The following is a 17,378-nucleotide window of genomic DNA, read 5'->3' on the forward strand; positions in this document are numbered from 1 at the left end:
CCAGTAACCTGAGAGAGATCAATATAATATAATAAAAAAACAATGTGAAAACAATGTTTCCTGCTTCCTGATTTGGTTCACTCTCTAAAAACCCAGTGAAGTGTTGCAGGAGCAGGATACGTCTCTTGGGAGTTGGTAGAAGACAAAACGCAGCTTAAAGAGAGTAAATATTGGACTCACCTTTCAGCAGGTGCTCAGGAACAAAGCTCCACAGGAACAATCATGTTGCTTTTGTAACTGTTGAGTGTGTAGATAAGCATAAGAGAGAGAGTTCATCCATTTATTATGGACTCCGCTCATGTTTGATGGTCACTTCACTGTAGGTTAATAAAGTCAGTGATTGTCATGTATATGTACTTTACTTAAATGTTTTCCATGTACTTTTACTCCTCTACATATATTTGCAAAAATCTTTACTTTCTACTGCAGTACATTTTTACAAAGCAACTGCTTTACATGTTTTATATTTTTTTAAATGATCAATAACAAGATTTTGTTATCCAATCAGAGCGGGCAGGTAACATTAGACTCCGCCTCCGAAACACCAGAAATGGATTTATTAATTAAAAGACAATTTATATCAATTACAGGATAGTATAGAATATTATAATACAATTTTATTAAATAATTATTAGTATATTCTAATGTATAATTCTATTATACGGCATTTGATTCAGTAGCATCATCTGCAGCATTTTTATTAATATTCAAAAAGTCCATTATTCTTGTATTAAACAAAATATACAGTAGACACATCAGGCAAAATGTAACATCTCAGCAAGATTTACTTTTAATACTTTAGGAATATATAAAACCAAGTACTTTTACTCAAGTAGAAAAGTGAATGTGGTACTTTTATTTGAGTACATTTCAATTTATTTGTACTTTTACTTGGTAAAATGAGTACTTCCTCCACCACTTTTTTTTGCAGATAAAACCTTCAAATGTCTTTTTGTTGAATAATTCTTGACGACACATATTACATATCACAGCATGTAGTATAATGTGTAACCCTGAGTATGGTTTCTTCTTTCAGACCGTTGCTAACACGCTATCTTGAAACCTTAGAACTCCATTAGGTTGTTATCCTGAGGCTTCGGCAGCTCTTTGGTTTATGGCCCACGATCAAGTAGTGCTCTCCACACCTCTCCATAATGTCCTCTCCTTCCTCTCCACCTGACCATAAATATGCTCGGCTCCTCGCTGTGGTGTAAAAACGTCCGATGAGCGTTTGAGCAGACGTCCTTTTGGTGAGAGAGATTGAGTTTTTAGACTTTTAAGTGTTCGTACTTGATTGAATTAAACGTATCCCCTCTCGACATGATCTCAGATTGGGGCACCAGTCATTATTCAATTACTTAATTATTATTTATGTAGACGGCAGTGCATCAGGAACCTTATAATTTGTGGCTGAACTAGGTTTTCCTCAGGTTTCCAGATTCAGCAGAAGCGTTCGCTCAACCAACAGCGGTGCAGGTAAAACATTAACTTTTGTTCTGCTGACAAGATGCTGCCACCGCTTCCTTATTAGTGCAAACAGTTGAAAGTGTGTGTTTGTGTGTGTCCAGATGTCGCACTAATGGTGGAGAGGAGCTTGATCGTTACCTAAGCAACCCGTAAATCAATGGCTGGCATCTATGGCGGTCTGGCCAATCAGAGTCGGAGCATTGTGGGGACATTTTTAACCTACCAAGTTCGGGCTGTCACCCCAACAAACCGCTTTACCCAACATCCACCTTTTCCTGATGCTGCTGTGATTTCAACGACACATTTCAAATTTTGGTCTAATTTTGGACATTTTCCTCTTTCTTTGGTTTGGAAAAGAATGGCTCCGTCTCCAGTGCTCTCTCTTCTCTGAGTGTGAACGTAAGCAGCCTCTGGTGCTGGTGGGGCTTTGGGGGGTTGATGGCGAGGTTCCAGTTGGCCCACGTCAAAGTGAGCTGGACGGGGCTTCTGGCCCTGGCCCACCTCACCTACCTGCTGGTCGGGGCCACCATCTTCCAGATTCTGGAGCGAGAGGCTGAGAGCAAGAACCGCAACCACTTCCAGCTGGAGAAGCTGCACTTCCTGGCCAATTACACGTGTCTGGACGGACCGGCCCTGGAGAAGTTTGTTAAGGTTTACCACCAGTTTCCTCATCCATGTTTGATAATACCGGTTTTATCAGTGATGGTTGGCAAAAGGCCCCTCATGTTACATGTGTGTACATATACACATGTGATTTAAATCACTGAGTAAACTGATGGAAATAGCTCATCAATACTGAGAAATTGAAAGATCAATTTTATGACAGAGCAATAAAAGATATGACCATAGTCTGGCCTAATAGGTCAATATCAAGTTTGTGATGATCCATTTACTTCCTTTGTTATACGTTTCAATATAAAGTTAGTTTGACCTTTAATATTTGTGTCGGGGTATGTGTGTGTTTTTGTGATTGTGTGTGTGTGGGGATGCAAATGCTTTTATTATGGGGACTTGTCTTCCTTGTGAAAAAAGTTCCTATAATGTAAATCATTACATCGTGTCCAGGAAATCAAAGCAAGTAAATATAATGTGTTGTCTGTGTGTGTGTGTGTGTGCGTGTGCGTGCGTGAGTGTGCGTGTGTGCGTGTGTGTATGTGTGTGTGTGTATGTGTGTGTGTATGTGTATGCAGGTGATTTTGGATGCCTGGGAAAAAGGAGTGAATCCTTCTGGCAACTCTACAAACCCCAGTAACTGGGATTTCAGCAGCTCCTTCTTTTTTGCAGGCACCGTAGTCACAACTATAGGTGAGCATGTTTACATATATTATTAACATTGCATGTTTGATTCTGGTTGTGCTGCTGCTAAAGATGCATCATCATCATCCACATCATCATCATCAACATCTTCATCATCATCATCCTCATCATGTACTTCACAGGCTATGGTAACCTCTCCCCCAGCACCGTGTCCGGTCAGGTGTTCTGTGTGTTTTACGCGCTCTGTGGCATCCCGCTGAATCTGGCCTTCCTCAAGCAGATGGGGAAGTGTCTCACCATCCACCTGGGTCGACTGAAGAGGGGGATGATCTCAGTTGTTCCACACAAGGTAATGATGGGGGTCCACTGACATCACTGCAGCAAACACTGGAGGAGAATTTATTTATTTTTTAAGAAAAGAAACTATCTTTTCTGTTTTTTTTGTGGGATGGCAGTTTCATTTATAAGCACATTTCATACACAGAGGTAGATTCAAGGTAATGTACAATGACAACACACAGATCACAAACAAAGTAGATATAACTGTGTAAAATAATAAAATACAATTAAATACAATGATGGTACTTAAAAAATATTTCAACCTGATTTTAAAAACTGCAAACGTTGCTCTCTGGAGACAGAGAAACTTGTTTATTAATGCTACCTATTGACATCCATGTTTTCCCCCATTTTTCTCATTTGCTTCATGCTCTTGTTTTAGTTTTGGTCCGTTTCTGTTGTGTTGTCTCTTTTGTTGTCGTTGCTTCAACCTTTCTGGTATGTGCTTTCATTAGGTCATATTTAGTTTTGTCTCACTTGTAAAAGCTGCGTTCTACAAGTTAATAAAAACTCTTTAATTGTCATGTAAAATTTGCAATGCCTGTGAATGTGACCGACTGTAACATGTTTGTTTTCCCCCCTCAGCAAACAGTGGAGGCTTTAGCAGTGAGTTTCTTCTTCATCAGTGGCAGCCTGCTGTTTCTGGTCATCCCCCCCCTGCTCTTCAGTTATGTGGAAGGCTGGACGTTCGGCGAGGGTTTCTATTTCACCTTCATTACACTCAGCACCATCGGTTTTGGAGATTATGTGGTGGGTGAGTGGAGAGAGCAAACACGCACTAATGCGGATGATAATGAAGGATCCCAGAGGTCACCGCTGTCACATGGAAATACTGTTTCTTCTTCCTTTTAGCTTTGACACAATCAGTATTCTGTAGTTCTACACACCAGATGTCCTTTGGACTCTGTAACCCATGTGTTTTCAGGATTTGACATGTCTTCTCTCATAGGGACTGACCCGGGTAAGGAGTACATCTCTCTGTACCGGAGCCTCGCAGGTATATGGATCATTTTTGCGTTGGCTTGGCTCGCTCTCATCCTCAACATGGGATCCAGAGTGATGGAGCATGTGGTCGTCCTGACTCACCCGGGGTTTAAGAAGCAACCGGAGGAGGAGGAGGACGCGTCGTCCTGCAAACTAGAGGACACGTCAAAGATCTAACTATGGACTGTACAGGAGACTGTAATATTCACTAGGTAGAACATATTTTGTATGATTGTGTTTACTGTACATATTGTGATAAGAAAACAGGTGTCGCATCATCTAATATATTAGCAAAACTGTTGTACATTTGTGTTTCCATTTTTATTCCTTCCTATACATACCTTGCTTCATGTTTCACCTGACAATGATTGTTTTGATGTATTACCTGATGCATTAGGCTCATAAATACATGACATGGTTTTTGTTTGACAGTTCTACCTCAGTTACACCAGAGTCAGTACAGAAGGTCACAACCTGAATTTATTTCTGGAGATGAAATCTGAAGACATTTCATCACAATGTGGCCAAAGACATTTTCATTCACCTAAACTGAACTGATATGTGTTTACTCACATTGACTGTATGATCTGAAGTGGAAAATGCAGTTAGAAACAAGGGTTTAACCTTTATCTCATTCTGCAAATACATGATTTTCATTTCTTCTAAATGTGAAACTGTTTTCAACAGCAATTAACATGTGAAATTAAAATAAACTGGATATATTTATGATGCATAAATAAACAGATTTATAACAGACAAGCGACTGGAGTGAAATTGTGAAGTTCTTGGATAATGAACATCAGGGAAAACATTAAGTACAATAAGGTTTAGTAAACACAGTGATTAGAAACAAGTGTCATGAAGAATAACACTAGTGATCACCACTGATATTCTGTGTGTGTTCAACTCTATTTTTACACGGCAGTTGTCAAGATTATGAGCCGTCATCAGAGACCTCTGTGTTTTATTTAGAATAAAACACAGAGGTCATGAGTAAATCATGAGAAACTTAATAAATATAATTTGTATACATAAATTGAATAAAAGTGAAGGATTTTTACACTTATCTTTCTGAAAATGTACTAATCACGTACTTTAACAAGTGCAGACGCAGGCTAAAAGTCCTTCAGGGAAATCTATGAATAGTCCTCCTGTTTTTACATTATTTTACATAACATGACATCACTAATTTACATAAAATTTACATTTTACAATTATAAATAACTGCTGAACTTTACCATGTTTTTCTTTTTCACGTGTGTTTGATGTATTATATAAAACTCTATTTTTAGAATAATATCATCTGACACCGTGCCAGTGTGCACACATGATCTCTCTGTGTGTGTGTGTGTGTGTGTGTGTGTGTGTGTGTGTGTGTGTGTGTGTGTGTGTGTGTGTGTGTGTGTGCTGATGGTAAACTCCAGTGCTTTGAGCACAGAGTGTTATCTTAAACAAACTCATTCATCACTAAAGAGCACGCTTGACTGATCTCTGAACAGCAGCTGAAGCCAACAGGGAAGGACTTCTTTCTGTATGTTTAACAAAACTGACCTAAACTGTCCTTAAGAATGAAACACAAGTGGGATTGAAAGTGAAATGATATCTCACTAAAGACTAAAATGAGGAAACTCTTTGGTTTGTGGACTCGCTGAGAGTAGTTGGGTTTTTCAAGGTCATGCAGCTGCTATTTAATCCACATACAAATGACTGAACCTGGTTTATAGAGATAAGGCTCCTGTCGTGAACTCAAATGATGCGTCATTTTGTACAGAAACTCACAAAACTGACCTCACCCTCAGTCCTTACCTCTGCTGGCGTCTCTCCCTCTGCTTCTTTTCCACCAGATTTGCATGTCAGGCCACTGCAGTGATTAAAACAGTAGCGTAGGTGGAGTTTCATTTGCCTGCAGTGCACTGAAAGACAAGAAGCCGAGCAGGTAAAAGACGAAGCCCTCTCTGAGACACTGAGTTCCAGTCTGGTGTCCAGAGTTCTACGTGGGAGCCATGATGAGACTAATGGAAGTGTGTTTGTCCCGCTTACCCTCCATCCTCATGCTCGGGCTGCTGTACGTGACCTACGTGCTGATCGGAGGGGTGATTTTCTGGAAGTTGGAGGGAGATCTCGGGGAGAAGGACATCGGCGATCTACTGCAGAACAAAAAGAGGCTGCTCGTGACGTACAAGTGTCTGAACCAAGAAGGCCTGGAGGCCGTGGCTCAGGTGAGGCCCATCAGAGGAAACGGTTCCATGAACAGTTAACACAGGAAACTGAGTCAGAGATTTCACAGCGTTACACTTTTCTTATGTCATGGACAATCAAATATGCAAATGTGAGGGAAGCGTTTTACAGTAGCACTTGTTAAAACCTCATGGATTTACTGAGACACTGTTTTTAAAGGATTACGAAGAAACAAAATATCCAAATCATATGTAGCGAACAAATCAGAGCTGCCTGATGATTTCACATCTTGTGAAGTGTTTTAAATGTATTGCATGACTGTTTGTCTGTATGTTGTATTCTTAATTCATCCAACGAGGCAGGGAATCAGGAGATTGGTGTTCATCTATTGGGCCACACTGAGAAAAACAAAGAGTGTTGTTTGAAAGCTTGTTTTGTGTTTATGTAACATTCTTCATCCATGCAAATATCAGCCTCCTCATCCTTCCACTGATCCTTATTCTGCTTTGCGTATGTGTCTTGTCCTGCAGTCGTCTCCTTGGAAACCACTGAGTTGTTTTTAGTGATGTTGGCACAAGAAGTTGCATTTTGTGCGTCATGTATGAACCTTTAATGGCCTCAAGGTCTCCAAAACAAACTTGAAAACAAGGATGACTACTGCCAAAGGGACAAAACTGAGACTCTGACCCACGTCTATGGAAACTGACATTGTTTCATTTAAGTTTGAGCTCTACTTTCGCCCAGTTTGTAATTGTTTTATGCTTTTCAGGTTGTTCAAGATGCATCGAAGGTGGGCCTGAGTCTGAGAGGAAACCACACATCAGACGGCTTCTGGAAATTCACCAGCTCAGCTGTGTTCGCTGCAACTGTGGTCACAACCATAGGTGAGAAGACGACAGAGTTTTATTCATGTTTCCTGACAGATTTCCAACAGGACTGGTCATGTTACACAAACACTTGATTTGATAATGTCAGGCTTTAACAAAACCAGTTATACTCTTATGCTGAAATAACTTAAACAGGATTTTCATATTGTTTTAAACCAATTTTTGATTCCAAAATGACATTACCTTTTGTTTTCCTCTCAGCATGACTAAGCCTCTTATTTAACCTAAGATGGGACATTAGGGAAGGTACGTGAGACAAGATGAGAAATATCGTAGGTACCAAATTTAGAAAAAAGGTATTTCGTCCCAAAAATGAATTTGCACATAGATGATAAATCCTTCAAAAAGGTATGAAACACAAATAGATACATTTCATCTAAATATTTGTATTAGTACAAAATAAAGGTAATATAATTTAAAAACTCAGGTGCTGTTTTCTTCCATGCTTGCCATGTGTTTGATAGTCTTAATGGTTTAGTGTGTAACATTTGGTGTCATCTAGTGGTGAAGTTGCTTGTTGCAGCTGAATACCCCCTCACCCCACCCTCCCCTTCCCAACATGAAAGAAAACTTGTGGCAGCCTTCAGTTGTCATAAAAACTCAAAAGATGTTTAGTTTGTCCAGTTTGGGCTACTGTAAAAACATGGTGGCCTCCGCAGAGAGGACCCGCTCCTGATGTAAATATAAATTATTTAAATATAAAGGGCCCATTCTAGGGTAAAGAAAAAACAACAATTTGTACAATTTAGATGAAACACACTAGTGAAAACATCAGTAGGATTATTTTACATTGAATTTCTGCCAATAGATCCCTTTCACCTAAATCTTACACACTGGACCTTTAACAGGGCTGTACTCTATGATGTGCGTATCCACCCTCCTATTCAGTGTTCACCTCTTCCTCTGCTTCCACCTCAGTGACATAAGACACTAACAGATTACAGTTTGGCAGGTTATGGGAACATGAGTCCCAGCTCTACGGCCGGACAGATCTTCTGTGTGTTCTTCGCATTGTTTGGAATCCCGCTCAACATGGTGGTGCTCAACAGGGTGGGCAAGTACATGCTGGTTATAGAGAGGAACATTTCTGGCTTCCTGGAGGGGAAGACAAAGCGAAGGGTGAGGACATTTTTAATCATCTCATCTCATATCTGAGTTAATGGAGGCCCTGAGAGGGCAGTGATCTTTTTTTTTAACTCTGGATTATTAGGGTTTGTCATTGTAATATAATTTCAGCCACTAGAGGGTGAACTGCAACCCCTGGTTGGTTTGATCAGGACAATAATCATTCATGTTTTTTGTTCTCTGTTTACTCTACACACATTCACACATTTAGCAGGACAAGATCAAACACATAACTTTCAAATTTAATTTTCCTCTTTACCAGATATAATAAAAGAAAAAACAACTGAAAAACAATACATTTGTTTAGTAAAAAGAGATCATTTGGAGCCCTTCTTCTGGGTGGAAATACCATTCATCCACAGAAACCTGCTCAGAATATGGATTCTTTATACAATCTCGGCTAAATTTATGATAGAGAGCATTATTAAAATTATTAAATTTATAGCCAAAAGAAATAATTATACTATTTTAATGTAATATTATTATTTGAATCACCATTATTATCATTATTATCATACCTTTTTATTTATATAGCACTTTTAACACCTTTCTAAGATGTTTGAGTTGAAAGCAAAAGACAGTAATGTTAGATGCGCTACCTTGTGTTTCAAATACGTGGAGAAATTAATAACGGGGTTGCACATCATACTTTTGTGGCCGAAAGGAGTATTACAACGACAAACACATAACACTTAACTCTACGCGTTTTGGCAGGTTTCACATTATCAAGGATTAATATGAAAAAGATTTTAAAAACTTGAAGAGTTTGGAAAGAGAAATTGCACTTGCCTGCTGAGGGCTCCATAAAGAAGACTTATGAGCACTCTAGAAACGTTTGTCTCAATGACTGTCCTCACTACTCCCTTCAACCACTCTCTGCAGACGTGTACCCGCTTCTCCGTCCACCTGGTGTCCTTCTTGTCTGGAGCAGCTCTCTTCTTCATCATGCCCATGCTCGTGTTCCAGCAGTATGAGGGCTGGACCCTCGCCCAGGCCATCTACTACTGCTTCATCACCCTCAGCACCATCGGCTTTGGAGACTTCGTAGCAGGTCGGAATAAAACACTGATCTGATCTAAGTGTTAAGACCGTATGTCAATGCATTGTAATAAATGATTCTCTCTCTCTCACAGACAGTAATCCAGACAAAGCATTCCCGGATTGGTACAGCGTCCTCATGGCCTCGTGGATCTTCTTCGGACTGGCCTGGCTCGCCCTGCTCATCAACCACTCCAGTGACATCCTGGAGCGGCTCAACACCCACTTCAAGCAGCGGTGGGGTGGGCAGCAGCCGGAGGAAGAGCCCGGCAGCGCAGAGCCTGAAAACCCGGAATCTCAGGTGGAGGAGGAAGACGAGATCCAGAAGCCTCCAATACCTGAGTAATCAAGGGTGAAACAAATGCTGACTCATTTTTGTTGAGTCATGTTGTTTGATCTCGTAGCACTTCTCTGAGTGACTCTTGGTAATCCAACTGTTTTTAGTTTTTTTTTAATCCTTGAGATTAGTGCCATGTCTGTGGGTCAGTGATCTGTGTCAGTCTATCTGTTGCTCTTTGACCTCTCACTGAGTTGCTGCCAATCATGAACCCCAAAGCCATGTAGCAACTTAGTGGTATTTAGCAGCCGATATCTGAGCGATAGAAGGGGATGTGAATACCTGACATTTGCAATCCAAATCACAGGCAATCACAAATACATGTAAATAGTGGGAATTGTTTTTCATGTTAGAGGGGGTCTTCTGTGTTTCTACTCTACATGAACACTGTTTGTTCTCGTACACGCTTGGAAGGCGGGCCTTAAGTGAGGGGTTTTAGGTTTTCAAGGAAAAGTTTTCAAGTTTTAAGTGAAAGGGGGTTTAAAGGTGATTGCAATATGCTACTTTACCACTAGGTGCCTATAAATTCAGCATAGTTGGTCCTTTGAGTGGTGTTTCAACACTAGCTGTAAACAATTAATATTGTAAAATTACGAAGTACATCTGTGAAACAGATAAACTTTTACTCAATCTGAAAAACATTCAAGCAGAACAGAGGAAGTCATGTAATGAGATTACTGTTTTTATATTTGATTTATTATTTTTAGGTAACAAATATTAAAGCACTTGTTATTTTGTTGATCTTTTTTGTTTTTTTATGTGTGTCATCGTTTTAGTTCATCATAACTGATTAATTTGTGCTGCAAGTAGCTTGATGTCCACTAGATGGTGCTACTGCATCAGCACTGACGAAAATAACATTTCAAACTAATCACAAAGCAGCAGGCACACGGTGTATTACACAGTGATGTAATCATGGAAACACATACTCAAAGGAAATATACTTTATACATACAATATGAAATAGAATTATAGAATTTCTTGAACTTCTGACCTCATTGAAATGTGTTCAGTAGTTCTTTCGTTGTGTATTTGTATGAACTTTTTTACTCCTTTGACAATGACCCTCACTAGAATTGCACACATACTGCACATCGAAGTCCTCAGGGCTGCAAACATCTCCTGAGGATCATATATCAGAGAGAAAGTCAGACGAGGCCGTGGAGGAGTGAATGACAAAGACAGACGGCGAGCAGCAGGGACAAGAGAATGGAAAAATGAGAAAGTGCTGGAACGATTGATGGATAGCTGAACAAAAAAAATGGAGGGGGGGTGTGAGGGAAAGTGCAAAATTCCTGAGAGCAGTAAAAAGTTTTCTTGCTCCATGGATTATAGCAGTATGCAAACTATAGCATGGTGTTATGGGGAGCTCACGTCACATTTATAAATAACTTGACTCAGCTTTTATTCATCATTATTCCTCTTAATAATAAACCAAATGACAAGAAGACAGAAAAGTAGTCGCCGCAACTTTTAAGCACAGAGGCACAGAGAACGACAAGGAGCGTGACGGATGTGTTCATTTTCTGTAATAAAGGTTTAAAAAAAGGCAATTTTGACTAATCCACCCGCCCACGTGGAATAAATACACCTTTGAGTTCCTGAGTGCTACAGTTTATAAATGAATTATTTTACTTTCTGATTTGCAAAGGCCAGAGGTCGCTTGTCAGAAAGAGGACTGGTGGTGCAGGCTCATCTCACGACATCTGATATATAATAATCGGTTAATATCATCAAATCAAATCATGTTTTTATTGGATGGTCATGTGTCCTTATAAAGAGGAGCAACTTCCCCCTGGCTCCCGCTGTAGTCCACAGTCTGGATAATAGGAAGGATGAGGGGGAAAAGAGTGGGAGAGATGGGAGTTTGACCGTAGTACAACAAGAACCTGTTTGGCCACGGTTCAATGAGGACTCAGTATGTGTCCGGGGACTGGTGCCTCTCACCAGCTCCTGTCTGATCATAGAGCAGTTTAAGCTGGAAGCTGGTATGCTGTCCACATGTGGAACAAAGCTCCAGGACAGATGAATGGACACTTTCAGTGACCGTGACGAGGAGGGAAATGTGCGATATCCATACAGGTAAGAATGAGTGAGGGTGACACTGTGGGGGTGCATGAGAACTTGTGCAGCCCCTCCGGTTTAGATGCAGCCACTTTTCATCGTTAAGCCAATAGGTGTAAATATTTTGCCAATTTTGACCACTTGGATTAAAAGGTTACATGCACGGTTTTAAAGAATAAATTGAAAAGCAACAACTGCTTCCTGTGTGAAGATAAAGTGGAGAAATGGCGTCGTAAACAGAGAAGAAGTCCCATTCCCTCCGTGTGTGTGTGTGTTGTGACCTGAGCTGTCCTTTGTTTTTGTAGCCAGTGCTCATGTTAGTGCACGTGCATGTGAGTGAATGTGAGTTCCTCCCATAGGCCCTCCCCATGTTCACACGTGACATGACATAATGGACATAATGATGCTCTAAAATGGGGGGAACCATCATGATTGACTGCTGACAGTGACACTGGCTCCAGTTGACTTCGGCAACACAAGATGGCGGCACCTGTATCCAGGATGTACAGTAGTAGAAAAGGAAGATGCTTCATCAATCTTTAACTACAGTCGATGTGCCAGCTGAGAGATGCTGCATGTGCTGCAGGACAGTCCTGTAAAAAGTTTCAAAAACCTTACAGCATATCACAGTTTTTCATTTTTCATTATTTGGAAAAAAAAATGTGTGTATTTGTTTTAATATCATCCCGACTACATCACCTGCAGTGTACCTTCTCACAGGCACATGAAATCTGTACTAATCCGCAGATTGAATTTGAACAAAAAAAAGTACCATTTCCTTCTGTTTCATACAATGTTAGTTAAATACAGATAAATATGCTTTCAAACTACTTAAGTTTGGTTTTATATTAGATCCCATTTCTCTCCTTTCTTATCTAAATCTGCCATTTTTAAGTGTGTTATTAAAATGAGTACATACCTTTTTTTCTGAGTTGCAATTAATTTTATTATTATCAATTAATATCATTATTTATTCCTATGAATCAAATAATGATTTAGTGTGCAAGAGGTTTACAAATGTAAATGTCAGCTCAGCCCTTGCTGATCAACACGTTGTTTTGTTTAGCTTGTGTAACAAAGCACCTGCTCCACACATTGTAAACTGTATGTTAACTATTTGAAATATGTAGGCGTGTGTGTCTAGGCCCTATATATATACATAGGCAGCTCTTTGAAGTGCTGAGCGTGTGTAATGCTGATGCACACACGCACACGAGCAGCAGACAGTATGGGCATGTACGGGCGTGCAACCTATTTACATAGTGTTTGACCTTACAGAGGCCAAATATAATGAATAATTGAGTGATTATTCTTAAATAAATAAAAGGATAAGTAACATTTGAGATGGAGAATACATTTTTTCACACACATGACAGCTAGACCTCTGTGCAAACTTCACAAATGATTTAAAATGTAATGCCCCTATCATCACTGCAGTGATTGAAGTCAGCGTCTTTACTCATGCATCACCTCCGTTGCTCCCTACAGAGATCAAATGAGTTAACATTATAATCCCCACTGGTCACACAAAGGCCCCATGTTGCTATAAACTAAAACTACACGGGATTAACACTAAACCGTGTTTGTTCATGTAAGAACATCTGGTTCCCTAATCTAATCCGCACTAAAATAAACTGCTGCTCAGATTCTCAGGATTTATTCGACATGTATATTATTCAAAGATTGTAAATATGACAGCTCGTCAATAGTGGATTGCCACCCGCTGGCTGGTTGCAGTATGGCTATTGAACTATGCTTCCTCCATGTTAGTGGATGGGACAAGAACCAAACTAAAAGGTAAAATGTCAAATTAATAGCTCATGGTCCTGATGAATTTGGTTCGAATTAGTTATTGGATGCAGTGAGAATTGGATTAAACGTCATGATTCACAACTGAGACTAACTACAGCGGCTCCACCCCCCCGATCACTTCTGCACAGACTATTGCCGCTAATGCACAAGATGGCAGTGTCCGTATCCGGGATAGTGCGGCTTCACTTCTGAATATGGATGAAGTGGAGACTGGTCGTCCATGTTTACTCACAGACTATGGTTTGGATTCACACAGACAGCTACAGCTACAGTAGCTCTGACAGTTTTAAATGGAAAAACATGTGACACTGCAGCCTTCGCATCTCTGTACCTCGGTTTAAGCAGCTGGTGCACATCAACAGTTAACCAATCTACAACAAAGTGCTATCAAAGTCAATACATTTAACGAGGACATATTTCCTAACCTCTGCTGCAAAGTGAACTCCTGGTTGTGAGGTGACAATCCCCTCAAATGTGGGTGGTTACCTGCAGTCAGACCTGTTCAGTTTGACCCACATTAGCATTTTGTTATCAGCAGCTAGTTTCACCACAACATCTGTGGTCGTCAATCATTGACGGGAGAAAACATCTGCCCTCATCGAGCTGGTAAAAGAGAAACTGAGCCAGACTGCGAGTGGGAGTTAAAGCTAAACTGCAATGAGGAATATAACTGTTGTAAAAGGACTAATGCCTCAGTGATAAGTCTAAAGTTGCAGGAGATAAAAACACGACTGAGATGGTTTGATTGTGGTAATTATTAGAGGAGTGACCAGGTACAGATAACCCCAGTTTCTAAAGTTGTGATAAAATGTATGAGGAGGTGACTTTATGGCAGTTATCTCTGTTCTCCATTAGTTTTTGTTTTTCACAATTGGCATTTGTCAACTGATATGTTTGCCTTATGCGTGTCCCTTTCCCTCCCACTCATTGGACCAGAACTCCCTGTTCTGGGCCAATGGGAGAACAACATGCACATCCTGCCTCCAAACTTCTGTCTGCATTATTTTCTCCTCCTTTCTCTCCTCTGTCTCTTGGTTTGACGCAGGCCTTCGGGTTCGCCTCTTCTCACGCAAATCCCGGCAATCACTGTAATCAGACGGGAGCAGAGATAGGCTTGTGCTGAGTTGACAACAGTAAGCAAGTGCCGTTACGAACTAGAACACAAAGATACAGCCGGAGAGGAGAGTATGGGAGCAGATAAGGCAGGCGACCGAACAGAACAGATGGATTATAATGGGCCGAACCAGGGGGATAAATAAACTGAAGTCCAATATTTCTTTTGCTTTTCCTGAAGCCGACCATCCTCCGAAAACGTTTATCTACAGTCACAGAAAAACTGGACGTGTGTCTTCCCGCATGGGACTGAGAGGGGGGGGGGGGCTCTCTGACCAACGAGCATCACCACCCCTCTGCTTATTTGTGTTTCTGTCTCCAACCTTACGTCACAGTGCCGACAAACAAATCTATTCGAAACTTCCCGTCATGAACACAAGACGCAAGGTCACGCTCTGCCTGTTTTGGCTAATAACAGAGCAGAGTAGACTCAGGATGATCCCAGGCCTCGGTGACCTGCACCAAACGCTGCAAAAGTTCCCCTCTCCCCTAAGTACTGGTATTAACATGTCTAAACATGTCTGTGTGTATAAATGATGAGTTAAAAGCCACGCGGCGCACACGCACGTGTCCACTCTCAGCTGTTTACACCAACACACACTGTGTTTAATACTGAGAGGAAACTTTCTGACAACATAATGTATCACACTTGGACCACAGGAGGACATTTAGACCACAGGAGGACACTTGAACCCCAGGAGGACACAGATTTCCATTTGATTTACCCACTGACTCTCCCATCATGTATGTGATTATAGGATGTTGTACATAACAGTTTTCTGTACATTAAATCTTCAACCAACCTTTATTATATGTAAATACATTAAATGTTCTTCCAATTTTAACAACACTATGTACTGCGTTCTCACTGCTACCAATAGACTGTTTATAATGATTAACATCATACATCAATTCACGAAAGCTCATCAGAAAAAAGAACACTACATGACCATACATCATGTGATGAGAACTACCTAGAATTACAGGAAAAATGTATTCGATGTGTACTTTGACTTTTCAGTCTGGCCCATCCATACACATGGAGGAGACTGTATTTATGAACAAAACTGTAGCCATTAACACTAAGTGGTGATCAAGACACTTCACTTTTGGAGAGCAGTCATGTCGTCCATCTTCAAACACAGTCTACGCTGCTAACAACCTGATGTTTAGCAAGTACTGTTCACCAAGATAACAAACTTAGCTTATGAGCGTGGCAACATTCAATTACTGGCAGAGAACATGAAGAACAGCTGAGGCTGATGGGAATGACAATATTAGGAAGGTATTTGGTCATAAACAACAGTATTGGACTAAAGCTGAGAAATGAATTAGCGTATTTTTGATAAAAAAGAAATGAACAATTTTGCTCATCAATCAGTCATTTAAGACATTATCTTGTTACACATTATCTGGGTACAACTTCTCAGTTTGAGGGATTTTCAACTTTTCTCAGTGTTTGGGTTCATCTTTGGGTTTTGGACTATTTTTCATGGAACTTAAATTACCGCCATACCTCACTGCCTCCGCAAGCCAATCAAAAAGCTGTTTACGTCCATGTCTGTCCAGATTCGTATTCTATAAGTAGTGAAGACTTTGAAGGAGTTCAAGGTATTAGGAACGTAAAGGACATCTTGAGTTGTGCCCAAAAACCTTTGTCCCCTAAATTCTAACAAGAGTGATTGGGTTAGGGTTAGGGTTAGGGTTTGGAACATTTGACCACCTAAATCCAATCTGTGAGTTCAAGCAAACCTTTGTGCTTAATTTGAAGAAATTACCTCACAGCGTTCCTGAGATATTGCGTTCACATGAGCTGGACAGATAGACGGACAACCCAAAAACATAATACTTCAGAGTGCGTGACAGCTTTATCTGGAGGCATAATAAAAATAATTCTTAGTAGATGAGCTTAATTGGATAATTCAAATATGTATCAATACATAAAATAGCTGCTAAGCTACAGTATTTCATTCAGGAATAATCCAAAGGACAACAGACAAGACACAAATGGTCTTTTAAGAGGAGAGCCTTTTTCTTCAAGTTTATGCACAACATCACCGTATCATTACTAGAAAGAAAGAAATCGGTTTTATTGTGGGTATTATTGCTCTGTGTTAATCAATTTCCCCTCAGCATCTGAGGCATGCCGCAGCAGATACTGTATCAGACAGATAGAAACATGTTCTCACTCTGACAGAACACAACAGTTATATGTTTTCGCCCCATACAGGGGACTATAAGTCGTAGATTACGGGACATAAAAGTCGACCTTGGCTTGACCTACTGGGATTGTGAACCATTAATTTCAACATTTCTCTGTGTTAATTGGGCTGAAACAGTGGTCTGTTTACACACTCCCTGATAACCCAGACAACTACAAGGATTCAGTGTCACTTATTGGGCCTTGCACTGTGGACACAAAAATGACTTTTGTCTAAACCTGTTAGTTTAGTGCGTCTGTCCTGGTGCTGTGCTTGACTCACTATAGAGTGCTCTATAGATTAGAATGTTATGATAACGTGAAGCACCATCCATGGTACAACAACAATAAGTACACACAATCATGGAGCTAAATAGTAAATGGACTGTATTTAAATAGCATTTCTCCAGTCTCATCGATCGATCAAAGCACTTTCCAATACAAGTCACATTCCCCCAGTCACACACACATTTATATGGCAGTACACATTTGGCATAACCATCCATCCATCTATAGTCTCCTGCTTATTTGGGCTCAGGTCACAGAGTAAGCCGGCCAAGTCGGGTATCCCTGACTT

The 17,378-nt window shown here is 40.4% G+C and overlaps 2 protein-coding genes across 2 annotated transcripts; both read left to right on the forward strand.

The window, feature by feature from the left end:
* Window positions 1-1,905: 1,905 nt before the first annotated feature.
* LOC133016006 (potassium channel subfamily K member 16-like) lies at window positions 1,906-4,224 on the forward strand. The gene is made up of 5 exons (XM_061083302.1): window positions 1,906-2,118; window positions 2,658-2,772; window positions 2,907-3,073; window positions 3,649-3,817; window positions 4,013-4,224. The coding sequence occupies exons 1-5, from the start codon at window positions 1,906-1,908 to the stop codon at window positions 4,222-4,224; spliced, it is 876 nt and encodes a 291-aa protein (XP_060939285.1).
* Window positions 4,225-6,053: 1,829 nt separating this feature from the next.
* kcnk17 (potassium channel, subfamily K, member 17) lies at window positions 6,054-9,621 on the forward strand. Its single transcript, XM_061083301.1, has 5 exons — window positions 6,054-6,266; window positions 6,995-7,109; window positions 8,065-8,231; window positions 9,120-9,288; window positions 9,371-9,621. The coding sequence occupies exons 1-5, from the start codon at window positions 6,054-6,056 to the stop codon at window positions 9,619-9,621; spliced, it is 915 nt and encodes a 304-aa protein (XP_060939284.1).
* The last annotated feature ends 7,757 nt before the right edge of the window (window positions 9,622-17,378 follow it).

Source organism: Limanda limanda, chromosome 12, assembly GCF_963576545.1.
Source record: "Limanda limanda chromosome 12, fLimLim1.1, whole genome shotgun sequence".
NCBI classification, from domain to species: domain Eukaryota; kingdom Metazoa; phylum Chordata; class Actinopteri; order Pleuronectiformes; family Pleuronectidae; genus Limanda; species Limanda limanda.